This window comes from Neofelis nebulosa, chromosome 17 (assembly GCF_028018385.1).
Source record: "Neofelis nebulosa isolate mNeoNeb1 chromosome 17, mNeoNeb1.pri, whole genome shotgun sequence".
Classification (NCBI taxonomy): Eukaryota; Metazoa; Chordata; class Mammalia; order Carnivora; family Felidae; genus Neofelis; species Neofelis nebulosa.
The window spans coordinates 16936822-16951478 of NC_080798.1; the positions used below are offsets into that span (position 1 = coordinate 16936822).

General features: G+C 36.0%; 1 protein-coding gene across 1 annotated transcript in view; it reads right to left on the bottom strand.

Moving 5' to 3' along the window:
• Positions 1-5079: 5079 nt before the first annotated feature.
• LOC131500314 (zinc finger protein 571) overlaps positions 5080-14657 on the bottom strand; it is a 130518-nt gene continuing 120940 nt past the window's right edge. Inside the window, exon 6 of the mRNA XM_058709385.1 lies at positions 5080-7349. Coding sequence (XP_058565368.1) covers positions 6071-7349 — 1279 coding nt within the window. The 3' untranslated portion in view covers positions 5080-6070. The remainder of the gene's footprint in view (positions 7350-14657) is intronic.

Sequence of the window (14657 nt, forward strand, 5' to 3'; positions counted from 1 at the left end):
TTGTGCCTCCATACAAATTTTAGTATTGCTTTTCTATTTCTGTAAAAAATGCCAGTTGAATTTTGATAGAGATGGCATTGAATCCATAGATGGCTTTGGGTAGAATGAACATTTTAACAATAATTCTGATTCACAAACATGGGGTATCTCTTATTTCTGTCTTCAGTTACTTTAACCAAAGTCTTGTAGTTTTCACTACACAGATCTTTCACCTCATTGGTAAAATTTATTTCTACATATTTTATTATTTCTGATGCTATTATGAATTAGATTATTTTTTAATTTCTTTTTCAGATATTTTGTTGCCAGTGTATAGAAACACAACTCATTTCTGTATGTTGTTTTTGTACCCTGTAACTTTATTTTTTGATTCACTCTTACAGTTTTAAGGTGGAGTCCTTCAGATTTTCTATATGTAAATTCATATAATCTAAACAGACAATTCTACTTTCCTTCCAATTTGGATGCCTTATACTTATTTTCGCATATGATTGCATTGGCTAGAAATTCCACTAGTATGTTGAATAGGAGTGGTGAGAGTAGACATCTTGGTGTTATTCCTGAACTGGAAGAACTGTCACCTTTCACTGTCAAGTATGATGGTGGCTGAAGGTTTGTCATATTTGGCTTTTATTGTTTGAGAAATGCTCCTTTTATACCCAAATTTGCTGAGTGTTTTTATCATGAAAGGATGTTGTATTTTGCCAAATGCTTTTTTGCACCTGTTGAAACGATCATATGATTTTTATCTTTCATTCTATTAATGTGGTATATCACATTTATTGATTTCTATATGTTGAACTATCCTTGTATCCCAGGGGTAAATCTCACTTGATTGTGGTGTATGATTCCTTTAATGTCCTGTTGAAATCAGTTTGCTAATATTTTCTTGAGAATTTTTGCATTTATGTTCATCAGGATTATTGACCTGTAATTTTTTTTTTCTTGTGGTGTCTTCATCTGGTTTTGGCATCAGGGCAAGACTAATCTTGTGAAATGAATTTGGGAGTGTTCCTTCCTCTTCAATTTTTTGAAACAGTTTGAGAAGAATTGGCATTAATTCTTTAAATGTTTGATAAAATTCAGCAGTGAAGCTTTCAGTGCTGGGCTTTTCTTCATTGGAAATTTTTGATTACTGATTGAAGCACCTTACTAGTATAGTAGTTGGTCTAGATTTTTTTATTTCTTCATAATTCAGTCTTGATAGGTCATATGCTTCTAGGAATTTATCCACTTCTAGGTTATCCAATTTGTTAGCATATAAGTGTTTATAGTAGTTTTTTATGATCCTCTGTATTGCTGTGATATCACTTGGAATGTTTCCTCTTTCATTTCTGATTTTACTTGGGTCCTTTTACCTTTTTTCTTAGTCTAGCTGAATGTCAATTTTATCTTTTTGAAAAGATTTTAGCTTTGCTAATCTTTTCTATTGCTCTACTAGTCTCTATTTCATTTATTTCAGTTCTGATTTTTGTCACTTCCTTTTGCTAACTTTGGCCTTAGTTTGTTTTTTCTGGTTTCTTAACATTTAAAGTTGTTTATTTGAAATCTTTCATTTTTCCCACTATACACATTTATGGCTATAAATTTCTCTCTGAGAACTGCTTTCACAACATTGCATTTGTATTTGTCTGTTGAATCTCCATTTTCATTTGTTTGGAGATTTTTTTTTCTCTCTTTTTGATTTTTCCCTTGGCCCAGTGGTTATTCAGGAATGTGTTGCTTAGTTTCCACATATTTGTAAAATTTCCAGCTTTCCTCTTGTTCTTGATTTTTAGTTTCATACCATTGTGGTTGGAAAAGAAACTTGGTATGAGGTCAGTATACAGAATTGTTTTGTGACCTATCATATGACCTATCCTGGAGAACATTCCATGTGCACTTGAGAAGAATGTGTATTCTGCTGCTGCTGTTGAATGGAATGTTTTATATATGTCTGTTAGGTCCATTTGGTCTAATGTATGATTGAAGCCAAATGTTTCTACATTGATTTTGTCTGAATGATCTATCCATTACTTAAAGTGAAGTAATAAAGTCCCCTAATGTTCTTGTATTGCCTATTTCTCCCTTTAGATCTGTCAGTATTTGCTTAATATATTTAGGGCTCCAATAGTGGGTGCATAAACACTTATAATTGTATATCATCTTGATGAATTAACCAACTTATCATTATATAATGACCTTCTTTGTCTCATTATAGTTTTTGGCTTAAAGTCTATTTTGTCTTATGTAAGTATGGGCTAACCCTGTAAGGCCAACCTCACTTTGTTGGTTTCTGCTTCCATGGAATATCTTTTCTATGTCTTCACTTTGAGCCTACGTACGACCTTAAAGCTGAAGTGCCTGTCTGTGAAGACAGCATGTAGTTGAATCTCATCTATCCAGACATTCTATGCGTTTTGATTGGTAAATTCAATTCATTTACATTCAGGGTAATTATTAATATGTAAAGACTTACTAATGCCATCTTATTACTATCTCTCTGGCTGCTTTGTAGTTCCATTGTTCTTCCTCACCCCACCCTCTCCCTCTTACTGCCTACCTTTTCCACGGATGGTGATATGCTCTGATTCCCATCACTTTATCTTTTGTGAATCTAATAGGTTTGTGCTTTGTGGTTATCACGAGACTTACACAAAACATCTTCTAGATAAAATAGTCCATTTTAAGCTGATGAATAGTAACTTTAATCCCATACAAAAGCTCTATTCTTTATTGCCTTCTTTTATGTTTTTGATTTTAACATTTACCTTTTTTTTACTATTCTGAATTCATTAACAAATTACAGTTCTTTTTTTATATTCTTGTTTGTTTTATGGTGTCCCATACATCTTGTAGGCTTTTTTCACTCTCATTCCTTTTTTCTCGGTTCTCCTCTGACTGGGAGTCCCTACCCTTCATTTCTCTGATTTTATATTTGCTTGGTCTATCCTTGTGTTGATGTTCTCTATTGCATTTTTCATTTCATTCTTCAGCTCCAGATTTGTTTGGTTTGTTTTTAGGATTTCTCTGTTGGATTTCTCATTTTATTCATGTATTATTTTCCTGACTTGCTGAGTTCTGTGTTTTATTGTAGCTCATTGAGTTTCTTTAAAACAGCTAATTTGAATTCTTTATCAGGCAAACCACATAATTGTGTCTTTGAATCGAGGATTATTGAGATCTTTTTGTGATGTCATATTCATGGATTCCTCATGTTTCTTGGAGTTTTGCATTGCTGTTTTCTCATTTGAAGTAGTCACCTCCTCCAATCGTTACTAGCTGCCTTCAGGTCGGAGATACTTTTTGTTGGTCCTGCTTATAACTAGGTCTTTCTCTGTCCTTGTAGGAATATGTGTGCTCCATGCTTCTTGCCCCCTTGTGGCTTCTTTGTCTCCTCTCAAACTTACAACTCACCAGGCTGGCTGCTGGAAACCTCTTTTGTCTTTCTTAAGATAATACTATAGCTCAAGTTTGTGATTTCTCCCTTGCCACAGACTCTGGTTTGTTTTCTGCATGCTCTCGGTCTACCAAAACTGGCTCTTAGTACCATACTTGGGAGCTGAAGAATTGGGGGAGCTGTGGGTTTAACATTTGGGACTTTAGGGGTGCCTGCAAGCCAGATGGAGGTTCCTTGGGCAAGGCTTTCCCAGTGGCTTGTGTTGAGCTTCCTGCTTGAGTCCTGAATGCAGCCAAGTAAGAACTGTGTTTATTTTTGCTGTTTTTTAAAATTTTTTATATGTTTATTTATTTTTGAGGACAGAAGGCAAGTGGGGGAGGGGCAGAGAGAGAAGGAGATACACAATCTGAAGCAGGCTCCAGGCTCTGAGCTGCCAGCACAGAGCCTGACACGGGGCTTGAACTCATGAACCTTGAGATCATGACCTGAGCCAAAGTCAAACACTTAACCGACTCAGCTGCCCAGGCACCCTGAAACTGTATTTCTTTAATGCACTCTGATATTCTTATATCCTGATATCAGGTACTGCCTCAATACTATGGGTGCTGCAGCAGAGAAACAAGTTTCTTCAGCAGCATTCTATACAGGTGGGGAAGCTGGGCAATCAACCACTATTATCACTTGCAGAAGTCATTGCTGGTTAGTTCAGCAACATGGTGTGCTGCCTTGGGGAACAGGTAGCACTGGTGAAGTTCATCTTACACCCCCCAGCCCCCACCTTTTTTTTTTTTTTCTCTAACAGAGTGCTAGAATCTTTCCTCAGGAAATCTGAAGTTCTGCAAAGGCTCTCTCATCTGTGAGTGTCTGCTCAAATCAGCACCCTCCAGATTTACCCTGAATGCAGCCAAGAGGGGCTGGGGCTGGTTCACAGACTTCTGCTGTTTCCCCAGTCTGTACCAAGGACTATCAGCTTATTACTTTATGTGGTGGGTGAGACTCCTCTCAGGTCCTTTAGCTTATGGTGTTGGATCTCACAACAACCACAGAGGCCCTTTTTCTTATAGGTGGATGCTGAATTTTAGTTGTTAAACTTGGAGGCCAAATGAAGGCATGCATCATCTTATGCTGTCATTATGCTGAGGTCATTACTCAAAGTTCAAATTTCTATGAAGGAGCTACCCTCTTTATTTTTACCTCAGTATGAATTTTGCCTTCTCACACATTACAATCTCATATTTTTCTTTATCAAGATGAATTATCCCTGTTCTATAAGAAACAGATGTTAGTCAAAATTTTCTTATATTCATTTACATGAATATCTTTTTTTTCCCATTATGATGTCTTTGATGTTGAATAAGACAAGGATACTACCTAAAAACTTTTCCCTAAAAAAACAAAATTGAAAGATAATAATAATGACGAAGGCTAATACTATGCAAGTTTTATTATGTGATAGGCACAATTGTAGAATCCACATAACAAGCCTCTGAAGTGAACGAATTATGCCCACATTACCAAAAGCACATTATATATGCATATAAAATGACCTGGAAGAATAAGTCAGTTAACATTTAGGAAATAACTGGGTCAAGAATGTTGGCCAAAGGGAAGCAGAGCTTTATAATGTATAAATCTTTAAAAGTAGAAGAGATCCCACACATTTTCTCTGAAATGAATAAAAAACAAAGCAGACACATTCAAAAGGGGCCATCAAGATAACTCTTTATAATGGTAAAATTTTCAATATTTGACAAAATAGGGGTTTGATAAAGACAGGTGAATACTTTGAAGCCAATAAAAGAATAACCAATATATTTACAACAAATATTAAAGGCTGGTTATAGTATAGCACAATCACACTTTCTGTCAAAAACAATGATATGTAGTTTTAAAGAGTTTGCTCCAAAAGTTTGATAAAGATTGTCTATGACTGGTATGATTACAGATAACTATCTACTTTGTTCATATCTACATTAATATAGAGAAAAATTATTTTGCAAAAAGAGAAGTATAAACTTTATAAAAGGAAAATAAAGCAATCTTCCAAAACAAAAGATACAGATCCACAAGATACTAAAGGATACTTAAAAGTAACAGTAACTTAACACGAACAAAATGGAACACAGATACAAACACAGATATGCAAATTTAGAAACAAAGACTGACCCGATATCCATGCTTTATATGTATAAAAATATAACTTACCATCAAACAGGCAATAAAAAATACAAAAATATAGTTATTAAATAAATGGCATTCAAATGAGAAACAGGAAGAAGGCTAAATTTAGACCCTCAATAAATAATTTAAAATAATTTTGAGATGGATTAGTAATTCTGTATAATGCACAAAAAATTAAGAACATAAAAAAAACAAAGGTAGCAGGATTAGCCCCCAAGTGAATTTTTCAATGTTTAAAATAAAGGCAAAATACAATAAATGTTTTTTTAATTTTTAATATTCACAAGTATGAATTTTCCAAAAGCAATGAAAGAATGAATATAGACAGAGATCTTCAGAGTGGTTTTTCTTTTCCTGTATAAATTCTTTCAGACTAAGAAAGCATAAGTAAGGCATTTGTACCTTAATTACATTTGTAGTGACTCTCACCAGTATGAATTTTCTTTTCTGTCCTGTGTCCTTCCTTAACCACATAATTCTAACTTATAGAGTTTCCAATTCACAGATCTACTACTCACCAGTATGACATTTTTTATGTTGCTGAATCTCTGAACCTCTCCCAAAAGCCTTTCCACATTCCTTACATTCATAAAGTTTCTCACCAGTATGAATTTTCTGATGTTGAGTAAGGCTTGAGCCTGTACCAAAATTCTTCCCACATTTCTTACATTCATAAGGTTTTTCACCAGTGTGTATTCTCTGGTGCCGATTAAGAGCTGAACCACTACTGAAGGACTTTCCACATTCTTTACATTCATAGGGTTTTTCACCAGTGTGAATTAGCTGGTGTTGGATAAGTTTTGAGCCACTACCAAAGGCCTTGCCACATTCTTTACATTCATAAGGTTTCTCACCAGTATGAATTCTCTGATGTTGAGTAAGGTCTGAACCACTACTAAAGGCTTTCCCACATTCCTTACACTCATAGGGCTTCTCACCAGTGTGCATTCTTTGATGCTGAATAAGTTTTGAACCACTTCTAAAGGCCTTCTCACATTCCTTACACTCATAGGGTTTCTCACCAGTGTGAATTCTTTGATGTTGAGTGAGATCTGAGCCACTATTAAAAGCCTTCCCACATTCCTTACATACATAAGGCTTCTCACCAGTGTGAATTCTTTGATGTCGAGTAAGGGCTGATCCAAAACTAAAAGCCTTCCCACATTCATTACATATATACGGTTTTTCACCAGTATGAATTCTCTGATGCCGAGTAAGGGCTGAACCACTACTAAAGGCCATTCCACATGCTTTACATTCATAAGGTTTCTCACCAGTATGAATCCTTCGATGTTGAGTAAGGTTTGAACCACTGCCAAAGGCCTTTCCACAATCCTTACATTCATAAGGTTTCTCACCTGTGTGAATTCTGTGATGCCGAGTAAGGGCTGATTCAAAACTAAAGGACTTCCCACATTCCTTACACTCATAGGGCTTTTCACCACTGTGAATTATCTGATGTCGAATTAGGCCTGATCCAAAACTAAAGGCTTTCCCGCATTCTTTACATTCATATGGTTTCTCACCAGTATGAATTCTCTGATGATGGGTAAGGTTTGAGCCACTACCAAAGGCCTTTCCACATTCACTACATTCATAAGGTTTCTCACCAGTATGAATTCTTTGATGGTAAGCAAGGTTTGCACCACTACCAAAGGCCTTGCCACATTCTTTACATTCATAAGGTTTCTCACCAGTATGAATTCGCTGATGTCGAATAAGGACTGATACAAAACTAAAATCCTTCCCACATTCCTTACATTCAAGGAGTTTCTCATCAGTATGTATTCTCTGATGCTGGTTATTGAAAGTGGGCATGTCTTCAGAAGTAAATATCATTTGACTGAAATGTCCTTCCTGAGATTCCTGTTTTCTCTCAAACTGGCTTTTACATTCCCAATCACCTCTGAAACTTGAACACTCAATGCTGTTTTTTAAAAGTCTTTCCATTATCTCTCATCAGGATGATTCTACTCCATAAATATCCTTTTTCAGAAATAATTTCTTGGTCTCAACCTTGATTCACAGTCTGAAAGAAAATATAAAAGCAAACATTCACTTTTTTTGTGTTCTGGGAGGAAAAAAAACTTTTATAATAGAAATGAAAAGACTTAACCAAAACTAATTTTCATAAAAAGTAAGTAGTTTATACAGTTCTCAAATATGATGGGGCAACTTGACAAACAGATAAGGAAAGTAAAAAGAATGAGAAGTCACACTGGAAGGTAAAGAGATATTTAGGAAAATAGATTAGTCAGTTGTTCCTATAGTGATCTAAATTTAAAAAAACCTTCAAACATGGGACCTTGATAAATATAAAGATGTCTAGGCTCTACTCCAATTTTGTAAGAGAATAAATCTAGCGTGATATACATTTTAAAATGTGGGTAATTACCAATTAACCCATTTCTTAGGGTTGTTTGGAGCACTAACTACACCTAGAAAAAAATCTAGGATAAATAGTCAGGTAACAAACATAAATTGCATAGAATCTGAAGGAAATAAAAGAGAATGTTACTTCAGATACAGCAGTATCCTGATGAAAGATTAATGTGATAAATGAACAATGAAGAAGGAAGAACCTATTGTGGTTAGAATGTGGCTTATTTATGCCATTTGATAAAATCCATGTTTGTGTAGGAAGTCTATGAAGCTAAGCCTGGGAGAGCAAAAAAGGGGATACAGCAAAAGCTACTGTAATCGAGAATCTAGTTTTAAAATCTGAGAGAAAGGAATAGCAGATAGAGGTAATGTGGTACTATTGGCAGATTTCAAAGATGCAGATAAGTATTCTGAACCCCAGCTCCAATGATTATTGAATAATTCTGAAATCACACATAATGTATATATGTAGTTGTATAAAGTAACTGCCCAGTGTTTAGTAGCTATTATTTTGTAAGACTTCTATGCCAGAAAAGAAACTAGGAAAATGAATGGATTTAAGATACCAATTAAGTCCCTGAGCAAATATGTCAAGCCCCAAAAGGTGAAAACATCTGAGCTCCATTCTCTTCCTATAAGACTCATACAGCAATCTTGTTTGAGGTTGGCCTAAATATGTCTTGAAATTGTTCTTTCCCTCTCTACTGTCAATAGATGATCCAGGCCAAAATTATCTTTTATTTGGATACAAAAGTAGCATTTTATCTAGCTGTCTGCCTTTCTAGTTTTCCACCCCTAAGAGCCAGAGTGATATTCAGCCTGGCACTTTCATGTTCAAAATGCTTCAGTGGTTCCCACTGTTCTTAGGAAAAGACCCACAGTCCTTAACTTGGTCTTAACAATTCCTTAGCAACCTGCCTCCTGCATGCCTCTTCAACTTGCTACCTATTTCCTTTTAACAATAAACTACAGCTACATTGGTCTTCTCAGTTCTTCAAATGCACTAAACTTTAACCACTCCCCCCCCCCCACCAAACACACATGCCATGATTTCATCTGCCCTAAATAACCATCCATACCACCATCTCCACTGCCACCTCTTTTGGCCCTACAAGCTCCTGGCAATTGTTCAGGTCTCTGCTAAGTGGCATATCCTAATAAAAATCTTTTCTGAATATTCAATCTTAACTATGCACATCTCACCATTATCTCACAAAGCACTTTGTTTTCTTCCATTCTTTGTGTTTTGTTTGGTAATGGGTGATTACACATTTGTCTCCTACAATTGCAAATTTCATATTTGAATGTTTGCTTAATGTCCATCTGCTACAGTAGAGCCAAACTTCAGGAAGGAAGGGTAACCAATGTCTGTGACTTGAATCAACTTGAACCCTGGCACATACAAAAAGAGCAAAGTACATTTAGTGAATGCCTAATGTAGTAAGTTAGTTTCAAAATTCAAAATAAGTTAGTTTGAAAATAAACTTCTAAAAACAAGATTTCTCTAGAAAGAGAATACACTTTTCTCTCAAAGAGAACAAGTGGATCGCATGCAGTTTTTCCTGCCCTTTTAACAGACTCACTGAAATGAATGAAATGGATTTTTTTAAAAAAGGACCAAACCCACAAGGTCAAAGACAAGTAAAGAGGAGGTAGCAGCAACAAAACCTTTTGAAGTGGGAAAGCATGAAGACAAATTAAGACTAGCTTAACAAACCAAAAAATGATAAAACCTAACCCAAAAAGTAAGGAAAAGGATGATTTATCCTGCAAAAGGCTAGGATCCTCAGTAAATTCTAAAACTAGAAAGTGAATGGTTGTTGAGAAAAAGAGTATTTACTGGTTTCACAATATCACTCTACAGATTATTTACTAATTATAAAGGGAAAAATATACCTTTGTACTGGGAAGATTTAGTATTCACCACTTCTAACCTTCAGTTATAAAATCTGGCTATCACCAATAGTGCAACAACCTGACATTATGTGCCTCATCAATGTAATGCAATAAAACGTACACTGTCTTATCACCTACACAGCATGCTTGCCAAATCTAAAGGAGATTGCCATCTCTAAAGGAGAAAGCCATCAGAGAAACGGAGGTTGTTGAGACAATCTATAAGAAAACTGTCCTGAATTCTCTAAAACACTCAGTGTCCTATTAAAACAAAACAAAACAAAAAAAATGAGAGCCTGTTCTAGATTAAAGAGACTAAAGCATTGAAGAGGGCGTCTTTTGGGATGAGCACTGGATGTTGTATGGAAACTAATTTGACAATAAGTTTCATATAATAAAAAAAAATTTTTTTTAATGTGAAAAAAAGAGACTAAAGAGACTCAACAACAAAAATAATGCATGAATCTTGATTGGATTGCAAACAAGCAACCAAATAAATGAACAAAAAAACAAACAAAATTACATCAGCTAAAAAAACAAAAAACACTTTGGGGAACCCCTGGAAATAACTGAACATGAAATGTTTGAGGTGATATTAATGAGTTAATGTAAATTTTCATAGATTTGTTATGTCATTGTTATTGTTTGGAAAATGTCCTTATACTTAGAAGACACATACTAAAAGTATTAAGGGTAAAGTGTCCAGATGTCCCCAACCTGTATTCAAATGATTCAGGGGGAAAAAAGTATGTGCGTGTGTGCGTGTGTGCGTGTGTGTGTGTGTGTGTGTGTTGTGTGTTTAGAAAGACAAAGCAAATGTGGCAAAATGATAACAATTGGTGACTTTAGGTGATGACTATATAGGGTACACTAAAATATTCTTCCTTTTAAAAAAATTTTTTTTAATGTTTATTTTTGAGAGACAGAGAGAGACAGAGAGAAAAAGAGCGAGGAGGGGAGGGGCAGAGAGAGAGGAAGACAGAATCTGAAGCAGGCTCCAGACTCTGAGCTATCAGCACAGAGCCTGACAAGGGGCTGGAACTCCTGATAGTGAGATCATGACCTGAGCCGAAGTTGGATGCTTAACTGACTGAGCCACCCAGGCGCCCCTGAAATATTCTTTCAAGTTTGCTGTATATTAGAAATTTTTCAAAGAAAACAGAAATTACAGGGGCGCCTGGGTGGCGCAGTCGGTTAAGCGTCCGACTTCAGCCAGGTCACGATCTCGCGGTCCGTGAGTTCGAGCCCGCGTCAGGCTCTGGGCTGATGGCTCGAAGCCTGGAGCCTGTTTCCGATTCTGTGTCTCCCTCTCTCTCTGCCCCTCCCCCGTTCATGCTCTGTCTCTCTCTGTCCCAAAAATAAATAAAAAACGTTGGGAAAAAAAAATTAAAAAAAAAAAAAAGAAAACAGAAATTACAGATTGTTTTAGAAAATAGCATTTAAGAAATTTTCCAGACCTGAAGGACATGAATCTCCACATTTAATGGACTTACTTGATACCTAGCATAAAAAATAAAAATGATTCACACGAATATATGTTTTACATTAGGTTTCAGGACACTAGGAACAAAGCAAAGAACTTAAAAGGCTCCAAAGAGTAAAAACAGGGCATCAATAAGAGAGCAGGAATGAAAATGGCTTTGAAGTTCTCAACAATATTCTAAACCAGAAGTCATAACCTTAAAATTCTAAAGAAAAATATTTCAAGTAGAATTCATGTCCTGTGAAAGAACAAATATACTGGTTGAAAAGCCCTTTTCAAATATACTAGAATTCACAAGTTTAACACATTTATCCATTTTTACATGCCACCTACACAAAAAAACAATTTTGATAATTTCACGTTTTCTTAGAGTAAACCAAGAAACAGGAAGGCATGAAATCCAAGAAATAAAAAACAAAGAAGAAGGGAACAGAATTCAAAAAGTAGGCAAAATGTAGAATGATAGTGGGCAGAGAAGAACAAAGGATTGTAGGAGGGCTGTCTAAACATAGGAAATGCCAAATTTCCCAAAAATTTGTTTTCTAAAAGACTGAGTATGAATTAGTGATAGTTAAATGGACAACCACATATCACCCCCCCCAAAAAAAACAGGCAACATTACATAGCAAATAAAGTTGTACAGCAAAGTAAACATGACTCATACCTCAGTTATGAATAAATTCATGATAAAGAGTAATAAGCTTGAGAATGAGAGAAGATATTTATTTACATTTATTTATTTTTGAGAGACAGAGAGAGACAGAGCACAAGCGGGGGAGGGGCAGAGAGAGAATGAGACACAGAATCTGAAGCAGGTTCCAGGCTTTGAGCTGTCAGCACAGAGCTCAATGAGGGGCTTGAACTCACAAACCGTGAGATCATGACCTGAGCCAAAGTCAGACACTTAACCAACTGAGCCACCCAGGTGCCCCGAGAGAAGATATTTATAAAATATTTTTTTTATCAAAAACCTAGTATCCAAAATATAAAGATCTTTTTCATATTATTAATTAAGTTAAGCTAAAAGATCCAAGAGAAAAGGAACCACTAAATAAATAAGAAGATATCTGTTATCTAATAAAGAATTAGTCTTGTATTTGTCCCAGGTTTCTAGATCATAGTTTCTAAAACTCTTGGAATTTCCTAAGTGATATAAGTGTCTTTCATATTGGATCACACTTGAGTTTATGCTAATGAGGTAACTCATGTTGTGCCTGTGTAGGTAGCTTCAGCATTGGAGGCGGTCATCAGAAAGACTGAGCCAGCCCAACCTCTGGGAGAGCAGAGTGAAGCTAGAGACAGAGATCAATTATGCAGGCAGTAATTAAGCATTCATGTCACAGTGGAACCCCAATAAAAAGCCTGGCACTGAAGCTCAATATAACTTTCTGGCAGATAAACACATTGATGAACCAGAAAGGTAATGTACCCTAATTCCACAAGGAAATTCTACAGAAACCATAGTTGGGTTCCTTCCAGATTTTGCTTATGTATCTCTTCATTTGGCTATTCCTGATTTGTATCCTTATGGTTTATAATAAAACTTAAATCTGAGAATAGTGCTTTTCTGAATTCCAAGAGTCATTCTAGTAAATTATTAAACCTGGCAGCGAGGGCGGTCACGGGAACCCTTTCTCCATAACAAGATTTGTAGCCAGTTGGTCTAAAGTAGGGAGAGGTAAACATTTAGCTAAAACCTGTGGAGTCTGACACCAACTCAGGGTGGTTAGTGACAATTCAACTGCAGTTCACCAGTTGGGGTTAAAAACAGAATAACATCCCATGTGCACAGACTGGAAAACTTAGGAGTGTTAAAAGATAGCAAAACTCAAAGCAATCTGCAGATTCAATGCAACCTCTATCAAAATTTCAATGGCCTTTCTGGAGAAATGAAAAGCCAATCTTCAAATTCATATGGAATGGGCCCGGAATAGCCAAACAAAATTGCAAAAGAAAAACAGAGTATGAAGATCTACCTCCCAGTTTCAAAACTTACAAACAAAAAGCTACAGTAACCAAAACACTGCACACCGACACAAGGATAGATCTATGGACCAATTGGATAGAACTGAGAATCCAGAAATAAACCTAAACTTCTATGACCAATTGCCTTTCAACAAGGATGACAAGTCCATTCAATGGGGAAAAGAAAAATATCTTTAACAAATGGTGCTAGGACAACTGGATAAATATATGCAAAAGAATGAAATCAGATCCTCTATCTCAATTCACATAAAAAATTAACTCATGAAAATGGACCTACTTCTTTACACTACACACAAAAATGAAATCAAAATTAATTAAGGACCTAAATGTGAGAACTGAAACCATAAAAATCCTAGAAGAGAGCACAGGCAGTAATTTCTCTGACATCGGCCATAGCAACATTTTTCATAATGTCTCCTGAGACAAGGAAGATCAAAGCAAAAACAAACTATTGGGACTACATCAAAATAAACAGCTTCTGCACAGCAAAGGAAACAATCAATAGAAATAAAAGACAACCTACAGAATGGGAGAAGATATTTTCAAATGACATATCCAATAAAGGACTAGTACCCAAAATATATAAAGAACTTTTATAACTCAACACCCAAAAGACAAATAACCCAATTTAAAAAACGGGCAGAACCCATGAAGAGACATTTCTCCAAAGAAGACTTACAGATGGCCAACAGATGCTCAACATCACTCATCAGCAGGGAAAAGTAAAAAAAGAAAAAAAAAAAAAAAGTAAAAACCACAACAAGATATCACTCCACACTTGTCAGAATGGCTAAAATCAACAACAAAGAAACAAAAAGTGTTGACGAGGATGTGGAGAAAAAGGAACCCTTGTGCACTGTTTGTAGGAAAACAAATTGGTGCAGACACTATGAAAAACAGTATGGAGACTCCCCAAAAATTAAAAATACAATGATCCAGTAATTCCGCTAGTGGGTATTTACCCAAAGAATATGAAAACACTAATATGAAAAGATATATGCACCCCTATGTTTACTGCAGCATTATTTATAATAGCCAAATTATGAAAGCAAGTCAAATGTCCACCAATAGGTGAATGTACAAAGAAAATGTGGTGGGATACCTGGGTGGCTCAATCGGTTAAGTGTCCAACTCTTGATTTTGGCTCAGGTCATGATCTCACAGTTCGTGAGTCCGAGCCCCAAGTCGGGCTCCGTGCAGACCATGCACAGCCTGCTTGGGATTCTCTCTCTCTCTCTCCCTCTCTCTCTGCCCCTCCTCTACTCACGCTCTTTCTCTCACCCAAAAATAAGTAAATAAATTTATAAAAAGTTTATTTATGGGGCGCCTGGGTGGCGCAGTCGGTTAAGC